Below are 15,107 nucleotides of genomic sequence, written 5' to 3'. Positions count from 1 at the left end.
GAGCATAATCACACACACATTATATTTTTTTCTTCTTGTCTCGAATTCTTCAGCTTAGTGCTCTGCCTCAATGTCTACTTAGGCAGCGAACAGTTTTCAAGCCTTATTTTTTTTGGTTTAATGTTTTGTAATCTAATGCAAAATATTAAGCAAAAAATTATTTTTGTAATTGTATTTGTAACTTTTTGTCATCAGACTGCATACAGGAAATAAGGGATGATAAAGGATTGTGATTATATTCGGATGTACCACATCTTAGAAAGACACCAGAAATCACTTGAATGAGTGAGAATGAAAGACTCCTTGACTCACATTTGCCCTCTCACACACTTGTGAGTCATAAAGACACCAGACACCAGTACACAAGTACATAAAGACACCATTACTGTGATGCCCATACCACACACACACCCAGCTGGCTTTGATGTTTAAGTGCTTAGTGTTTGTATGGCGGCGGCCTCTCCACCTGTTGAAATGCTGTTTTCTCAGCACCTTCTGTTGATCTCCGCTGTCTCAGTATCATGGAGGTCTGTCATTTTCTTTGGAGTTTTGCCGTTCTGTTTTCAAACCTCGTTTACCATATTATCATACCATATGCCTTTTTGGTTCCACGTTTTTTTTTTTTTTGGTTGGCCAAAGCAAAGAATGACTCACCTAACTTTTTTCCTCTCACTGTTGCTCGAATCCAATTGAGCCAGAAATGGTTGTGACAGAAACTTCATTCAGAAATGAATGAAGTTGCCAAAGTGTTTTGGAGAAAGCGTATCTTATGAACAAACATGCAAAAGCATACACAATACGACATGTAATAATTATAAGTTAATTTGTGTTACAATATCCAATACGATATCTGTCCAAAGACTCTAAAAGCCTTCTGAAACTTACATATGTTGGGAATATTATCACACGTCTTTCTTTCGGTAGTTCGTCAAGTCTCTGTGAATGACTGTGAAGTCACTTCCATTCCAAAAACGAATTGGCAAGTTTCTGGAGTTCTCCACATGTCAAATTTCAGGATACGTTTACACTAATAGCTGACACTCTCCCTCAATCACATGAGCGCTACCTGGACCGCACGAAAGGTCAGCGAAGGTCTGAAATTCCTGCAAAGTGTATCAGTTACTGCGTTTAATGAGCAAAAATCTGTTTTGAGTTTTCCTTCAGGCTTGAGGTTATGCGAAGCTGATTACAGATCAGAGCGTTCACTGCTGAAACAGCCATGTTGTCACTTCTCCCTGGCCTCAGGTCAGTTTTGAGCCTATTAGGGCACTTCAGGCAATCAATCAGCCCATGCACGCTCACTGCACTGTACCGGTTATTGCTACACTAATTGAATTATTCTGTATTTTTTCATTTCTGCCGATTAGAGCAGACTGTGATTTTAGTGTTTGAGAGGATGTAAGTTTCATGCCTTAAAGGTTTGTGGCTTTTAGTCCATCTGTGCTTGCTTTGAAGATAATCTATATGCTAGAGTACAGCTAATCTTTGAATTTAGTTGGACAATTTTTTGTTTTTTAGAAGAGCTATTTATTTATTTATTTGTTTGCTAACTTTATTTACTTTGATTTTTTTCACCCGACATTTGTTTTTGTTTTTTATATTCATGATATTTATGTTTTTATTTAACAGCTGATATCGATATATTGACCATTAAATGATATTTAATTGGGCATGTTCATTTCTGCTTGTTTTTTTTACATGTAGGTTACCTTTACTGTCATGTAATATCACTTAAAGTTAATCTTTAAAAATGTAATAACTGAATAACTATTAAATGTAATCTTTTTCAAAAATGAAAAAGATAAAAAAAAATCTAAATGAAAAACTTTCATGCTTTTAATAATGTTGTGATGCCTAAATTTTTACATTTTTTTAATCTTTTTTATTTTATTTTATTTTTACACAAAGTAGCATAAAATTTAAATATCAACCATATAGTGAAAATGATTTTTACCTCATCAGTATCAATCTGTGTATTAATCCCTACTTTTTTTCTGTAAAAATCTTGTCGCGTGCATGTTCATTTTTGAAATATTTAACTATGTGTGCAAAGTCATATGTTTGTCGTGCCAGTGGCGTTTGATTGTAAAACATGCAAGATCTAGGTCTCAAGCTATCTGAAGATAAAAGTGCTATCTTCTCTATCGCAGTCTCTTTGATTGACACTTCCTTAGCTGCCAAGTGCAAAAATACAAGATCCAGTAGATCCTGGAGATTTCATTTCCACTCCATTTCCTTAACAACCTGTGGTGTGCGGCGTCATGTCTTTATAGAAAGAGACATCAAATTAATGCTCTTGCTGTAAGTTTCTGGACTTGCATATTTGAGTGGATCCAGGATCAAACTTTTCTTTAGATGCTCCTCCATCCTGCTCTGAATTAAACTCTGCAGTTCTAGTTATGATAGGGATCACCACCACCAATCACAGAGTTTAAAGACAGTGAATTTTCTCTGCGTGTTATCTCTCCTCTCGCTCTCTCTTTCTTCTCCTATCTGCTCTTGATCCCACTTTCACCCTTGTCAGATCACTGGTCCTCATTAGTGCACTTGGCTCACTAACAGTCCCGAAAGCCGCAGGGCTGTAGATGTAGATCAGATAGATCTGCTGTGGACTCATCTGTGCTGGGTGCTGGAGAAGCTGAGGGAAGATCTGGCACTGATGTCTGCTGTAATCTGCTTAAAAAAATCAACCCTTGTTTTTTATTACATTAATGTGGCATCTACTTTCTTTCCAAAGTGTTTTACAGGGTAGTGCAAAAATATATATTTATTTAATATATATTAAACAGTACAATATATACAAATATATACTGTCTTATATGAAATACACACATGTGTGTGTGTGTGTGTGTGTGTGTGTGTGTGTATATATATATATATATATAATTTGGAGTCAGTAAGATTTTTTAAAATGTTTTGAAAGGAGTCTCTTATGGTCACACACACACACACACACACACACACACACACACACACACACACACACACACACACACACACACACACACACACACACACACACACACACACACACAGACAGAGTTTTCTAGATTAACATGTTTTAAAATACTGATTATACTTGTAATGCCAAAGCTGAATTTTCAACAGCAATTACTCCAGTCTTTGCGTGTCTCATGATCCTTCAGAAATCATTACAAAGCTTTTTTTGATGAATAGAAATTCAAAAGAACAGCATTTTTTTTTTAAATTAGTAATCTTTTATAACATTACAAATGTCTTTACTGTCACTTTTGATCAATTTAATTAATCCTTGCTGATTAAAAGCTTACATTTCTTAAAAAAAAACAACAACAAAAAAAAAACACTTGACTAAACTTTTGAATGGTAGTGTATTTAAAAATGAACAAAATGTGTACATTAATTTATGATTGAATAAGCATTTCTGTTGCATACGTCATCTCTACACATGCTGAATGCCTAAATATTTTGATCTAAATGAAATTATGTGAAATTTACCTTCAAAATGCAGCATTAACATGTCTAATCTGTTGTTAAACGTCATTTTCTTAATAATTAAGCAACACAGTGCAGTAGGTATGGGAATGGAATAGGTAAGAATGGAAAAGAGCAAGGTTTTCCACAAAAATGATCCACCTTAATGCTGTCTCTTTCCTCAGAAGAAAGAGAGGGAGTGTATGCAGCTACGTATCGGGATTCTGAGGTGCGAGTTGGAGAGACAGAAGAAGGCACTGACGAGAGAAAGGGACATGATGCAGAAAGAGAGAACGCAGCTTGTAAAGAAAGGTAACCAAATTCACCAAACCATGTAACTGAGAGAGATCTGTCCCACTTTTCTTCTTCTACTTTCTTCCTCTGTACTGTTATACACCAGTGGTTCAAATCCCCACACATGTGCGATCGGGCAGCGTTCTCTTCCAAAACTGTGTCAGACAGAATGTGCTGTGAAACTCTTCATCTTATTTTTCACTGATGTAACTTCACGTGTGTTCCAGTATTTTGGAGGACCGTATAGAGTTCCATCTGCTAAAATGTATTTCCAGATCTAAAACTCTGGCTGTCCACTTTCTCATATAAATGTATTTCCATGCCTTGAATTGAGCAAGGCAGTTGTTTTACATCTTACCAGCCTTCAAGTAGAGTCCAGCATCAAATATTTTTCCTGTTCGCACTTAAACTGAAGAGGTTGCAGGAAGCAACAAAATTGCAGCCATTCAGAACTTATTTAATGTTTAGTGATGTGGTCAATCATTTATGATATCATTCAGCTTGATATCTGTATCTACCAACCAACAAAACACTTTTCAAAGAGGTATAAAAACACAAACGGCATTGTAAGTGTTTGTTTAGATGGCGAGTGATTGGCAATAAAGATCATTTGCCATGTTTTACACACCTGTCACAGCAAACGTTTGCCAAAATGATTTTATGATCTTGTAATACTGTCATTCAGGAATTTAGACTCAGTGATTTGCATAAAAGGGATTGTTTACAACTAATCGCTGTGTTCGCAGTGTTCACATGACATCGTCCTGTTGGAATTCGGGGGTTTGAGTTTTTATGTTGGGAATCCGACTTCCCATTGCACTTCTTTAAGAAAATTTCTTTCAGAGATTTTAATTTGTGCGGCACTGCCCAATCAAATGACGTACACATTGCCTGTCATGACTGATTTGAGCTCATTTTTTGATTAACATTATATACATGCCTAGTTAAACCATGTTGTCAGTCATATTTCGTCAGTTTCTCCAATGATAAATCCTCTTGTAGCAAAATGGCACTTCTGGAGTTTTGGCCCGTCCAGACCACCACCACCCGTGTTTGTTGTGATTTAGTGGTCTCATTATTCTCTTATGTTATGTTATGTTACTCTACACTGCTTCCATCAAAGATTCAAACTGTGCAGGCGGACACTGAACATTCAGAGTTTATTCAAAGCTTAAGTTCCTTCCCGCCCCATTCGTCACAGCGTCCTGCCATTCATGTTTGATTTCTGAACCCTGCTCTTTATATTTGCCAAATGTTGAGCATGGGTGGGTGGTGCAAAGAGGTGAGTTTGATTGATGTGGTGGCTGGTGTTTGAGTAAAGGGTTGGGCTGCATACTGTGGGTTCATATAGAATACATATACGCACGCTTGCACAACTATAATGATTGAGTGGCCTGGTACTTGCCATCCCACAATGCATTGTATTCCCGATCTCCTAGTGTGTAGAAACAAACAACAGATTTGGGGTTCAGGGAAAGGTCTGTTCTAGATGGATGAAGTCTACCCAACAGCCTCTGCCGAGAGGAGCCTGTCCTGACTGGAGCTGAAGGGAGCGGCCCATTCATATTCACACACAGGAAAAGCCTTTTTAAGTGCTGTAGAAAAAAAATTATTTGAACTGGAGTACGAGGAAAGGATGATGGCACACCGCTTGACTCCCGCTTCATTTATTCTTTCTTTCTTTCTTTCTTTCTTTCTTTCTTTCTTTCTTTCTTTCTTTCTTTCTTTCTTTCTTTCTTTCTTTCTTTCTTTCTTTCTTTCTTTCTTTCTTTCTTTCTTTCTTTCTTTCTTTCTTTCTTTCTTTCTTTCTTTCGGCGTTTACCAAATTTGTAAGAAAGTCAGTGGATAATTTAAAATGCAAAAATCCTGCACTCTACCCATGTTTATTTTAGTATCATTTTATTTTTTAAGTTTTATAATTTTCTGTGCTTGTCATATTTATTTTTAGTTTTTGCTTTTTAAAAGAATTTCTATTTATCTTGAATTTATTCATGTTTCATTTTAGTCAGTGTTATTTTAGTATTGTCGAGATACTATTATAGTTTTAATATTTTGAATCCATTTTTATTTCCATACTTTCCACTTTCATTTTAGTTAAAGTTTTAGTAATTTCCCTGTTTTTGGTCATTTAGTAGTTTTTTTTATTTATGTCTGTATAGTTGTTTTAATTAATTAATGAATTTTTATTTCATTTTTTGTTAGTTTTTTTAGTATGTCAAGTTAAACCTAAATAAATATGAGAAATGTTGCCTGGGTAAATTGCAAAAATGTTTCTTTTTATATTTAATTTTGTTTTCAATTTATTTAATTTTAATTCAAATTAAGGAATGAATTATTTTTATTTTTAAATAACAAAATGTTTTTAGTGGCTTTCATTTTAGTTAATTTTATTAAACCAAGGTTTTTAATTTTGTAATATTAGTACTTCAACTTATATCAGTTAGTTGCCAAGGCTGTTTTATTTTTCACTTAAGGATTTTAGGTTTTGTTAGTCATCTAATATTTATATTTTATTTTATTTTATTTCAGTTTAATTTCAGTTACCGAAAATAGTGAAATAGCCATCACTAAAACTATATGGCATTATGATAACTACCAAAACCATTTAATATTAATGCATCGATTTGGTTATCCAAAAAGTTGCTTACAAAGATTGGATGGCCTTTATGTTGCATTAAAAATGCATAAAATTTTTTGCTTCCCTTTCCCTGCTTTGCTTTCATCTCCTTAGTATGAGATATTCAGTGGGTTATTATTAGTAAAAAATAGGGAGAAAAACGTTCTTCAGGGAGCTATATGAGAGAAACAAAGAGTTTCCTACTTTTTTCTTTCCCGTCATGTTCTTTTCAGTTGAAGCCTTCCTTTCCCATTCTTGCTAACAAATTCCCCACACCCAAATTTCATTTAAACACTAATGGTCCTTTAAGCTATTGTCAGTCACCACTTATTTGGTGTGATACTAACCGGGCCAGTACTCTGAGAAACAGCATGAAAGCCTCCTTCCAAAACTACCGTAGTTTATCCCACTTACAAAGGGAGATTGCCAGAAATTGCACAAAATGACTTAAGTGTAACCACGTCTCATCTCTGTTTAATGTACAAAGCTGCAGCCATGTGCTTTTGCACTCCCCCGCCGGTTCTGGTCACTGAGCGCTTCCTCGTTTCCATTGAAGCACAGAATAAAGCTTTGCAGGGTCAAGCCTCCTGTCACTGTTTCCCCCGCTCTAATTTCTCGTCACGTCCGTGCACATGTTGTAAATTATGCCCGTAAAAGCGATTTGACGTCGTTATGATCTGTAGTTGCACTCGGGACCGAGAACCTGTAAACGTCAGATGCGGATGCATTCCACAAATGAAGAGGAAAATGTAAAGAATATAAAAAAATATTAGTACAGAGCAAGGGGACACACTTTCACTAGTCCTTTTTCAGAACACCTGTTTGCTTCAGTTTTTTTAGGGTTTAGCTTCAGTTTTCTATGGTTTAGCTTTCATGCATTTTTTCATCTCATTGTTGGCCAAGATTAAAAAAAAATGCTTGTCAGTGAATATTTCCATCTGTAATTTTCCAGATCAGTTATTTCTGTTGAACATAAAAGAAACTATTTTTAATATGTATTAATTGTCTCAATGGTCATTTTTGTTCATACAATGGAAGTCTATGTGGTCCGGTGTTGTTTTGGTCCTCATTAACTTGATTGTATGGATAAAAACAGCTGAAACTTTCTTCAAAATGTCTTTTTGTGCTTCACAGCCAAAATAAGATTGATGGTGAGTAAATGATGACAGAATTTATATTATTGGGTGAACAATCCCTTTAAGCTCTGCTGTTGTTTCTCCAGTGCAAACGCAGATGACTTCCTCCCAGTAGTCTTTAGGAAAGGTGTGGGCGGCGAAGAGGAGGCCTTAAACTGGTGCTGACAACTCTGATGGCCGAGAGAGGCAATATTACTAAAGCAGAGTTTGTCATAGGGGATCGTTTAAAGAGAACAAGTAGAGAACAAAAGCGTTTAGACCTTTAAGTCTTTCTCTCTGCCTCTGGCCCTTTTTCTTTTTCCTGCTGTCTAGTCCTAATGAGAGGTTCAAGGCTTTGCATATGGGACCGCTTTGCTCCAGCGACAATGATCTCTCTTCCAATTTCCCTGGTTCACACCTCCCATGTCTTCAGAAAGACAGTACCAGGGTCCAGGATGTCCCGCCAAGCTTTGCTTCAGGACAGAGAGATCCCACAGAGCAGTAAAAGAGAAGAGAATGTGAGGCATATTATAAAGCAGACGCTCTCTGTTTTTACAAGTGCGGGTCAGAACAAAGCAATTTTGCCCCCCTCCCCCTTTTTTTAAAAAAAAACCAGACAGTCTGCTTTGATTTTCTCTCTTTCTACTCTTATTTTATATAAGTGAAGTGGAAAAGAACAGACAAGAATCAACTCTTTAAAGGAATTGTTCACCCGAAAATGGTCATCGTTTACTCTCTCTCACGGTATTCCGAACCCGTATGACTTTATGCTTGAATTTTGTAGAATCTTCATGCAATCCTGACCACATGCAATCAGTCAAGCGTCCCCAACTAAGCAAGCCAAAGGCGACAGTGGCAAAGAACCAAAACTCCATCAGTAAAAGAAATGGAGAAAATACCTTGGGAGAAATCAGGCTCAGTCGGGGGGCCAGTTCTCCTCTGGCTAATACTGTATATGTATTGGTCCTAAGACAGAGACCTGAGGCACACCACAATTTCAGCCTATCTTCCTTTTGATCTGTCTGTAGAAAGAATTTAAAACCTCCACCTCTCTTTATTTCTCACTCATTAATCTCTCTTGCATTCTTTCTCTTTCTCTATTTTCCCTCTTCTGTGGATGGTATTTCTGAAATAATGGACCACAAAAGTATTGCATAGAAGTGGGGCTGACACATGCATTCCATTGCAACTCTCACTCACACATACCCACACGGATGCTCACTCCTGGCTGATGCTTTGATGACATGGGGGTAGTGTGGCCATGCAGGCTAGGTTGGAAAATTTCTTTGAACACCATCACCATCTATCGCTTTCCAGCAAATCAGATGGAGATTTGCTGTACTGTTTCCATTGAATGTTTTCAATGCCTTCATTTAAATTTTCTACTTATCAAATGCCTTTCATGTTTAGAATCCATTGTTTCATTGTTATTATTTATTGTTTCCAGACCCAGGCATTCAATCCTAAAATAAGATAATTAATCAATCTGAAAATCTAAAAAAATGTGATATAAACATATATTTTTTATGTGGGTCTTTTTTGTGAAATTTTTGTGTATATAGGTGTATTTTGTGTGTTTTATTTATGCATAAAAGAGATTTTAGAGAAATCTCTTCTAGATTTTGAAATACTTCGTAAAGGTCAGATTTGATAGTTAAATGTCTGCATGTTAATGAATTTCAATCATGAATTTCAATCATTCGTAAATTCACAATTAGCATATTCCCCGTCTATGAATTACAGCTACGCAAATTACGTATCTAGGAATGGTGTGGAATCCTTTGGACTCATTTCACAGGTTTGGCAAGTTATATTGCATAAATGCATAAGAGACTAATAGGCTATATGCCTAACAATAAATAAATAAATTAACGTGTGTCCACCAGAGTGTTTTTGGCCAGCTGACATGATGCCTGGTTCTCTTCTGAAAACGACCAGCTGGTGGTACTTGAGAGAGCTTTGAAGGGACAGCATTTTTCTGGATTAATGCATTGTTTGCTATGATTTGGTATATTCACGGCAGTAACATGTTACTAGTATCTTATTTTGAGTAATGTTACTGAATATAAAAATGCAGTAACTAGCAATATTTACTTCTCCATTGTTGTGTTATACAAGTATGATGGTTGGTCAATATAGTGTTTGTCCCGCCCTTCCTCCACTGTGATTGGATGGTTGTGTAAAAGGGACAGTGACGAGCTCTGTGTTTTACCCAAAGTTAAAATGTAAAAAACAACAAAAAAGACAGGGCAAATGAACTCGTTAAATATCATTATAATACATAGTTCATAAAAATGCAGTATCTTCAGTTTGTCTAAAAAGAATACAGAACGTTTAAATTTTTTATGCACCATTTACATGTAATAGGGAGCAGGTTTGAATTTCTTTCATACCAACTAACATTTTCAAAATATGGACATTTTCATAAATCTGAAAATTTACACGAGAGCGACTTTCTGAATGATTTACACAAAACAATTTCTGCTTGTGTTTCATGAATTAGGCACAATGCGTGTAAAAACATTCTACCCATTTTTAAGCATATTAGTTGTGGCATTGTTTCCAACACAAACAACAATTTTGCCCCAATAATGTTTGAACAAAATTTAGTGTTCCGTGTTTATGAAAATTAAGTTAAATATTACTTGTGAACAGAATATTTTAATTGTAATTTTTAAAAAGTTCACAGGGCCAAAGTTCATAGTTGAGTTAACACCCATAAATGTACTCGAGTACAATAACAGTTTAGAAAGTATTTAATATTGCGGAATTTCACAATTTCATCATTACACACTGTCAGACTTTTTGTAATCTAAGCATGTCTTATCCTGCTTCTGGGAATCGTTATCCAAATTTCGAGTCAGGAATGTTTTGATTATATGGTCTCATCTTTTTATTATAATGCTGAGCAGTTATATTTATTGTATGTAAAAAAATACTAGAATTTTTTTTTTGTATATTAGTTTTTTTTTTGCTGTATGTGGAGTGTTTTTTTTTTTATTGATGGATGTGTTTTTTTTATGTAGGTTTTATTTGATTGAATTCAATATGAGATGAGACTAACCCACCTGCACAAACACACATGAGACTACCTGTTCCCGTCTTTTCCCTCTCTTTTATTCTCTCCACCTGTTTGTGTTCTTCTCCTCAGAGGAGGCGTCGTCTACCAAGCATCAGGGTCTGGAGTCTGAGCGCAAGTCTTTGACGGAGTTACAGAAGGAATGCACTGCCAAAAGGTGAGAGATTGGCAACCTACAATTATCCGTCCCTCTCTTTTCTCTTTTTCATCCCTCATTCTCTACCCTCCAGTCCAGTGGTCTCACATCTGTCAGACAGTACCATGATAGGACGCAGAATGGGGTACTCCTTCGTTCAGACATTTTTTGGGAGCGCTTTGGGAGATTAGGTGGTCAACTCAAACAGACTGAGGGCATGCTGGGTATATTTGTGTTTTCCCACCCACTCGAATTGCATCGGTTGACAATAAGCAGAGTATGTTGTGCCAGTGCTGATGGGTTTGACATGACCCAAAGGGTCATACACAGTGGGTTGACCTCTGAAATAATTCTTTTGTATGTCTGTTGGTGTTCCTCAAACTCTTGTTTGAAGCACAGATGTCAGGCCTTGGGTAATGTTGCAATAAACATTGGTATTATATTGTTGTTTTTGTCAGTATGCCTTTTTTTTTTTTAAATGTCAGAAGAAGGAAATGGGATCAGTAAATGATATAATCCAGTGTTGAAAACTAGCATCATCTGCATGAACACCAAGGCTCATGTGTCAAAGCACTCACATTTTTTAAATATATTGTATATGATACAAATATAATATTTATTATATTTCTTATGTTTAATGTATGTGTTATATTTATTTATACACTGGGCAGCATTTGTTTATTCATATAAACAAATATACAGTCGATTTGTAACATTTTTGTTGTAAATTTATAAATGTCTTTAATACAATTCAGTTTAATGCATCCTTGCTGAATAAAAGTATAAATTCTTATTTTATTTATATTTCTTACCTCAAACTTGTGAATGGTACAGTAATTTATCATGGTTTCCACAAAAGCATGAAGCAGTATAACTGTTTTTTTTATTTTTTTTTGATAATAAAATAAAAAAAGTTTCTATGGCAAAAAAATCAGCATATTGGAATAATTTCTGGAGGATGTTGTGATGATGAATGGTGTAATGGTTGCTGATGATTATTGATGTTTTTTAATATATTCAAATAGAAAACAAATTATAATACTGTTTCACAATATTACTGTTTTGACTGTATTTTTAATCAAATAAATGCAGCCTTGGTGACCATAAGAGCTTTCATAACAAACTTTTAAAAATCTTAATTATTCCAAACTTTTGACTAGTAGTTTATTTATTATAAATCATAAATATAAGTTTAAATTCATCCTCCTTAAAGTACTGCCACTACAGTCATACACATTCGGACAGATGGGCGCTTCTGTGTGTTGATTCACATCTCGTGCTGTTTTTGGCAAATCAGAGACCCACTTCCAGTAAAGACAGATCAAGTTATGTTCACAGTTTAAAAGTGGTTGGATAGAAATGTTTTGACTGGATTTTGGGTGGTGTAGAGCAGGCCTGGTGGACCCACATGTAAGCTATAGTCCAGTAAGGAAGGTATATCCTTCATACCTCATCATTATTTCCTTCTGGTCTCTTTTTCATGGCTGTAAATGAATATACCACATTATCCTCTATCATTACTCTTCATCTTTCTCCTCAAGTCACAGACCCAGTAGCTGAATGCTGAACATGGAAAGTAAACATTTTTTCAACCCCTTGCACCTCACCTAGTCAGGTCTTGGTTTTAGCTGTGCCCGTCCCCCAGCCTCCCCCCGTCCTGAGGTAATGGTGTGTCCCCTACTTGACAGATGTGTCCTGATTAGGGTTGGTTGTACCACTGGAGGATGGGGTCAGAGTGGAGAAAGTTCATTGTAATTTGGCAGTTATGATAATTGAGTAGTTCTTACCATTACTAGAGAGATGATTCAGAGCATCATTAGCAAAGTGAACTTCCTAAAGCCAGTATAAACATTGCAATTAATACTTCTTTTTCCTCTTCTTGTTCTTTTTCTCTTTCGTCTCCATGTCATTTGGACTCCCTGTTATTTCCTGTCTTGCAACTGACTTTGGCTGGTTATACAGTAGCTCCAAAAAGAATTTAGACAATTTTGGACACAAACAAATGTACTTAAAATGTGTGAATTACTTTTTATTAGATAAATATAAATATCAATAAATATCAAACCAAGTGACATCTGCAAACAAATGTTGCTAAAACCTTTCTCAAAAGTCACTTTTTTTAACCAATTGTTCCCAAGTTTGTTTTTAGTGGATGCACACACAGGTTTCCTAGAATAATATATTTACACATGTCATTTGTATTCACTGTCTATAGTAATAATAATAATGTCATTTATTTACATTTTTTATTATTATTATTAACAACAGCTTTTACAATCATTTAACTTTTATTGTTATTAATTTATAATAATAACTATTTATAAATTATTTGATGGTTGCAATTGTTATTATTATTTTATTGCAATAATAATAAAATATTAAATAATGTCAATATAGAAATAAAGATAAATGATGATAATAACATTATTTTAACAGCAATATAATATTTTTAATTCAATTATTATTATTCATTCATTTTGTTTGATGTATTTATTAAATATGTATCATCATCATCATCATCATCATTATTAATTATTATTATTATTAATATACTGCATTACTAATAATATATTAATTTATATCAGTCTAGAAATAAATAAATATTAATAATAAAAAATAATAAATGCTAACAGAAATTATATGTATTAGCAAGATAATTATTAAACAATATTAATATAGAAATAAATAGAGATTCATTTTTTTTAACTATAATAATATATATATATATATATATATATATATATATATATATATATATATTACACTTAATTTGAATATATATTACACTTAATTTGAATATATATTGAAGTTCTTCTGTGTTTGTTCTTCAACAGAGAGCTGTTTTTAAAGTCCAACGCCCAGCTCACCTTCCGCTGTCGTCAGCTTATATCAGAGCTGTCCTACATTTATCCCATTGATGTGGTGAGTGTTTAATTCCACACACAAACAACAACACATTTCAACACACTCGACAAAAACACTCATAATAGAGCTTCCTGCCTTTTTTGTTTTGTGCTGATGGCTGGAGCATGTGGCATGTTGGGAATGTTAGAGGTCGAGGTCTTTGCAGACTCTAGTGTTACTGGCTGTTAACAAGTTTTGGTTTCCCACAGTCTCAGTATGACCTAGAACTACTGTTCAGTGCGTACATTGACTGGTGCCCACAGAGTCCCGCTGCCAGTCAAATCAGTTTACTGAGTAAAGCCAGTGAAAAATGAGCAGAAAACCACACTAAAAAACCAAACTATCCTCTGCCAAGCTTTTTCAGCTGCTGTATACAGGATTTGATTAATCGGCTGCTCCTGCTATTTCCAGAATGCTGTGCTCACGATTGCTTTTCTGTTGTTTTCTTGTTTTCTTTGCAGAACAATCAGAATGATTATGTGATTTGTGGTGTCAAACTGCCTAATTCGGAAGACTTTCAAGGTAAGTTTGGAGTTTGGCAATTAAATATACAGGATGAACATTCCTAAGTTGTGACAGACGGATTTATTCATTAACCAATGAATTGAGCATTATTTTGCCATTCTGAGTTTATAGGCTAGGCCGACAGTCATGCCAAGAAGTGTTTGTTTTCTCTTGAGTCAGTCCAATGAGTCCTCATTCTCTGTTCTATAAAATAGAGAGTACATTTTTCCAAGCATACTAAGCAGAAGGAGGGACCTAAACCAGTGTTTTGTTTTTAGTGCTGTCACTCTCTGAATTAAATCAGATCAGAATCAGATACAGCAAGTCTAAACTCATCTGGAGAGGAGCTCTTGAATCCCCAGTCAGTTCTGCTTCACTGGCTGCAATTCCCTTGATTTCTGGATTTCTTTAGTCTGGCTGTGGATCACAGGCTCCAGGCCATCAATCAATCATCCTCCTCTGTTCTGATCAATGGAGCCCTCGTGTCCATGGAACGCTTCAACTTGTGGTTATGAGTGAGATCACTCTAGTCAGTTATTCACACAGCAAGAACCGTTGTCGGACCTTCTGACTTCTCACATTATATAAGAGAAAAGGATTTTATTAGGGCATTTATCTCCCAGTTCCCTATAGTAAGGCTTTTGGGGTTTTTAATAAGGAGAATGAATTGTGTTTGATGGGCACAAGTGATGTCCTTTGTTGTGCTGGCTGTGGGGAGAGTTATTCATCTCATTTCCCATGTGTCCTTTAGGCAGCACTGTATGTGTCGCAGGGAATCAGGTTTGGCTTTTTTCAGGCAAGGAAGGCATGACTTCAAAAGAACAGAGAGGTTAATGGAAGCCAGGTTGAACCGCACATTCAACGACACACATATTCACATACATGCATATGCAGTCCTTCACATATTGCTTGGCACACTTTCTCATGCATTTTGAAAGCACAAAATGACAACTCGTATGCATATACAATTTATTATACAAAATAAATCTCACACAGCTTTCCATA

General features: G+C 35.3%; 1 protein-coding gene across 1 annotated transcript in view; it reads left to right on the top strand.

The window, feature by feature from the left end:
• LOC109068521 (UV radiation resistance-associated gene protein-like) overlaps positions 1-15,107 on the top strand; it is an 88,045-nt gene that overhangs the window by 21,392 nt on the left and 51,546 nt on the right. Inside the window, 4 exon segments of the mRNA XM_042765253.1 lie at positions 3,639-3,765; positions 10,631-10,715; positions 13,529-13,616; positions 14,060-14,120. Coding sequence (XP_042621187.1) covers positions 3,639-3,765; positions 10,631-10,715; positions 13,529-13,616; positions 14,060-14,120 — 361 coding nt within the window.

This window comes from Cyprinus carpio, chromosome A10, assembly GCF_018340385.1.
Source record: "Cyprinus carpio isolate SPL01 chromosome A10, ASM1834038v1, whole genome shotgun sequence".
Taxonomy (NCBI): Eukaryota; Metazoa; Chordata; class Actinopteri; order Cypriniformes; family Cyprinidae; genus Cyprinus; species Cyprinus carpio.
The sequence above is the reverse complement of the archived record's forward strand: the minus strand, read 5'-3'. Positions and strand labels throughout refer to the sequence as shown.